Raw genomic sequence first — 1464 nt, 5'->3', positions numbered from 1 at the left:
TGCCACGATTGGCATGGCAGCCCCGGCCATGGGTGAGTGTGCCCTCCTCCACCCGTGTCTGGGGGCTGCAGGTGGTCCCTGGCAGCATGGGATGTGGTCCCATGGCTGGAAGGGGGCTGCAAGCACTGGGAGCTCATCTCCTTCCCCTCTACCCCAGCCATCCCCCCAGTGATCATGAACATGCTGGAGAAGAGAGCTTTCCTCAAGGTACTGCTGGTCCTGGGATGGCAGCATGGGTGGGGGGACACCCCCTTAGCTAGTCACAGTGCTGGCATCCGTTGGGGCTGGCACCCCATTAGGGAACAGACACCTTCCCCACTGACGGCAACCTCTCCCTGTCTCTGGCAGCGATACCCATACCTGAACGCTCCTCTGCAGGTTGGCCTGGTGGGACTCTGGTAAGTCACCCTCTGCCGCTGGGCGCAGACTGAACCCAGGTACGGGGGATGATGCTGCTGGGGGTCTGCTTGGCAGGGGAGGTGAGAGCTGCCCCAGAGCTCCTCAGGAGAATGCTGGAGCTTGGCCAGGCTGGTGCTCCCCCAGATAAGCGGGGTGGGATATGAGGTCCTGGGTCTGGGTATTTGCTTTCTCTTGGTGTCTCTCAAGTCTTTTGTGGGTTCCTGCTCCGTGCTGCTGTTACCCACACTGATGGGGACAGGCTTTGACCCACTTCAGGAGCTGAATGCAGCATCTGGAGCTTGGATAGGGCATCTGCTCCTGGCTGAGCACCCGGCCTGAGTCTGGGCTGCCTCCTTGCTGCTCTGGGGTCAGGCTGCGGGTGGGAGCAGGTGATTTGTGCAGCCCAGCTTCTCTCCGTATCTTTCCCTTGCAGCTTGGTGTTCGCAACCCCACTGTGCTGCGCACTGTTCCCACAGAAAAGGTGAGGAGGGGCACCTTTCCCATGTGTGCAGCCCCGTGGGGTGCAGGTGCGTGGGCTCCGTGTGCTCTCTGACCCCAAAGAGATACCTCGAGCGGTCAGAGGCTTGAAGCCGTGTGTGTGCACACACAAGTCCATGTGCTCATGCAGTGGTGCAGACCCAAAGGTCTGTGCTGGGCCATGGGGGCAATGTTCCCACGGGGTGCAGGTGGGAAAGACCCAAAGGTCTGTGCTGGGCCATGGGGGCAATGTTCCCACGGGGTGCAGGTGGGAAAGACCCAAAGGTCTGTGCTGGGCCATGGGGGCAATGTTCCCACGGGGTGCAGGTGGGAAAGACCCAAAGGTCTGTGCTGGGCCATGGGGGCAATGTTCCCACGGGGTGCAGGTGGGAAAGACCCAAAGGTCTGTGCTGGGCCATGGGGGCAATGTTCCCATGGGGTGCAGGTGGGAAAGGGCTGGCAGCAGGCGGTTTCCCAACCCGAGGCTCCCCCCTGCATTCCCTGCATCTGTGTCCCCTCGGCAGCTCAATGCCAGTGAGCCGCCTGGAGCCTGAAGTTCAAGCTCGGATCCGGGAGAAGGACCTGCAG

At 61.6% G+C, this 1464-nt stretch overlaps 1 protein-coding gene across 1 annotated transcript in view; it reads left to right on the top strand.

Annotated features, from left to right (window-relative positions):
- The window catches only part of LOC104501697 (sideroflexin-1-like), a gene marked incomplete at both ends in the record, with an annotated part of 3374 nt that extends 1914 nt beyond the window's left edge, over nt 1-1460 (top strand). Inside the window, 5 exons of the mRNA XM_010145550.1 lie at nt 7-32; nt 158-207; nt 349-398; nt 833-880; nt 1401-1460. Of these exons, the coding sequence (XP_010143852.1) occupies nt 7-32; nt 158-207; nt 349-398; nt 833-880; nt 1401-1460 (234 nt within the window). The remainder of the gene's footprint in view (nt 1-6; nt 33-157; nt 208-348; nt 399-832; nt 881-1400) is intronic.
- Between the last annotated feature and the right edge of the window lie 4 nt (nt 1461-1464).

This window comes from Buceros rhinoceros, unplaced genomic scaffold (genome assembly GCF_000710305.1).
Source record: "Buceros rhinoceros silvestris isolate BGI_N320 unplaced genomic scaffold, ASM71030v1 scaffold36081, whole genome shotgun sequence".
NCBI lineage: Eukaryota > Metazoa > Chordata > Aves > Bucerotiformes > Bucerotidae > Buceros > Buceros rhinoceros.
The sequence above is the reverse complement of the archived record's forward strand: the minus strand, read 5'-3'. Positions and strand labels throughout refer to the sequence as shown.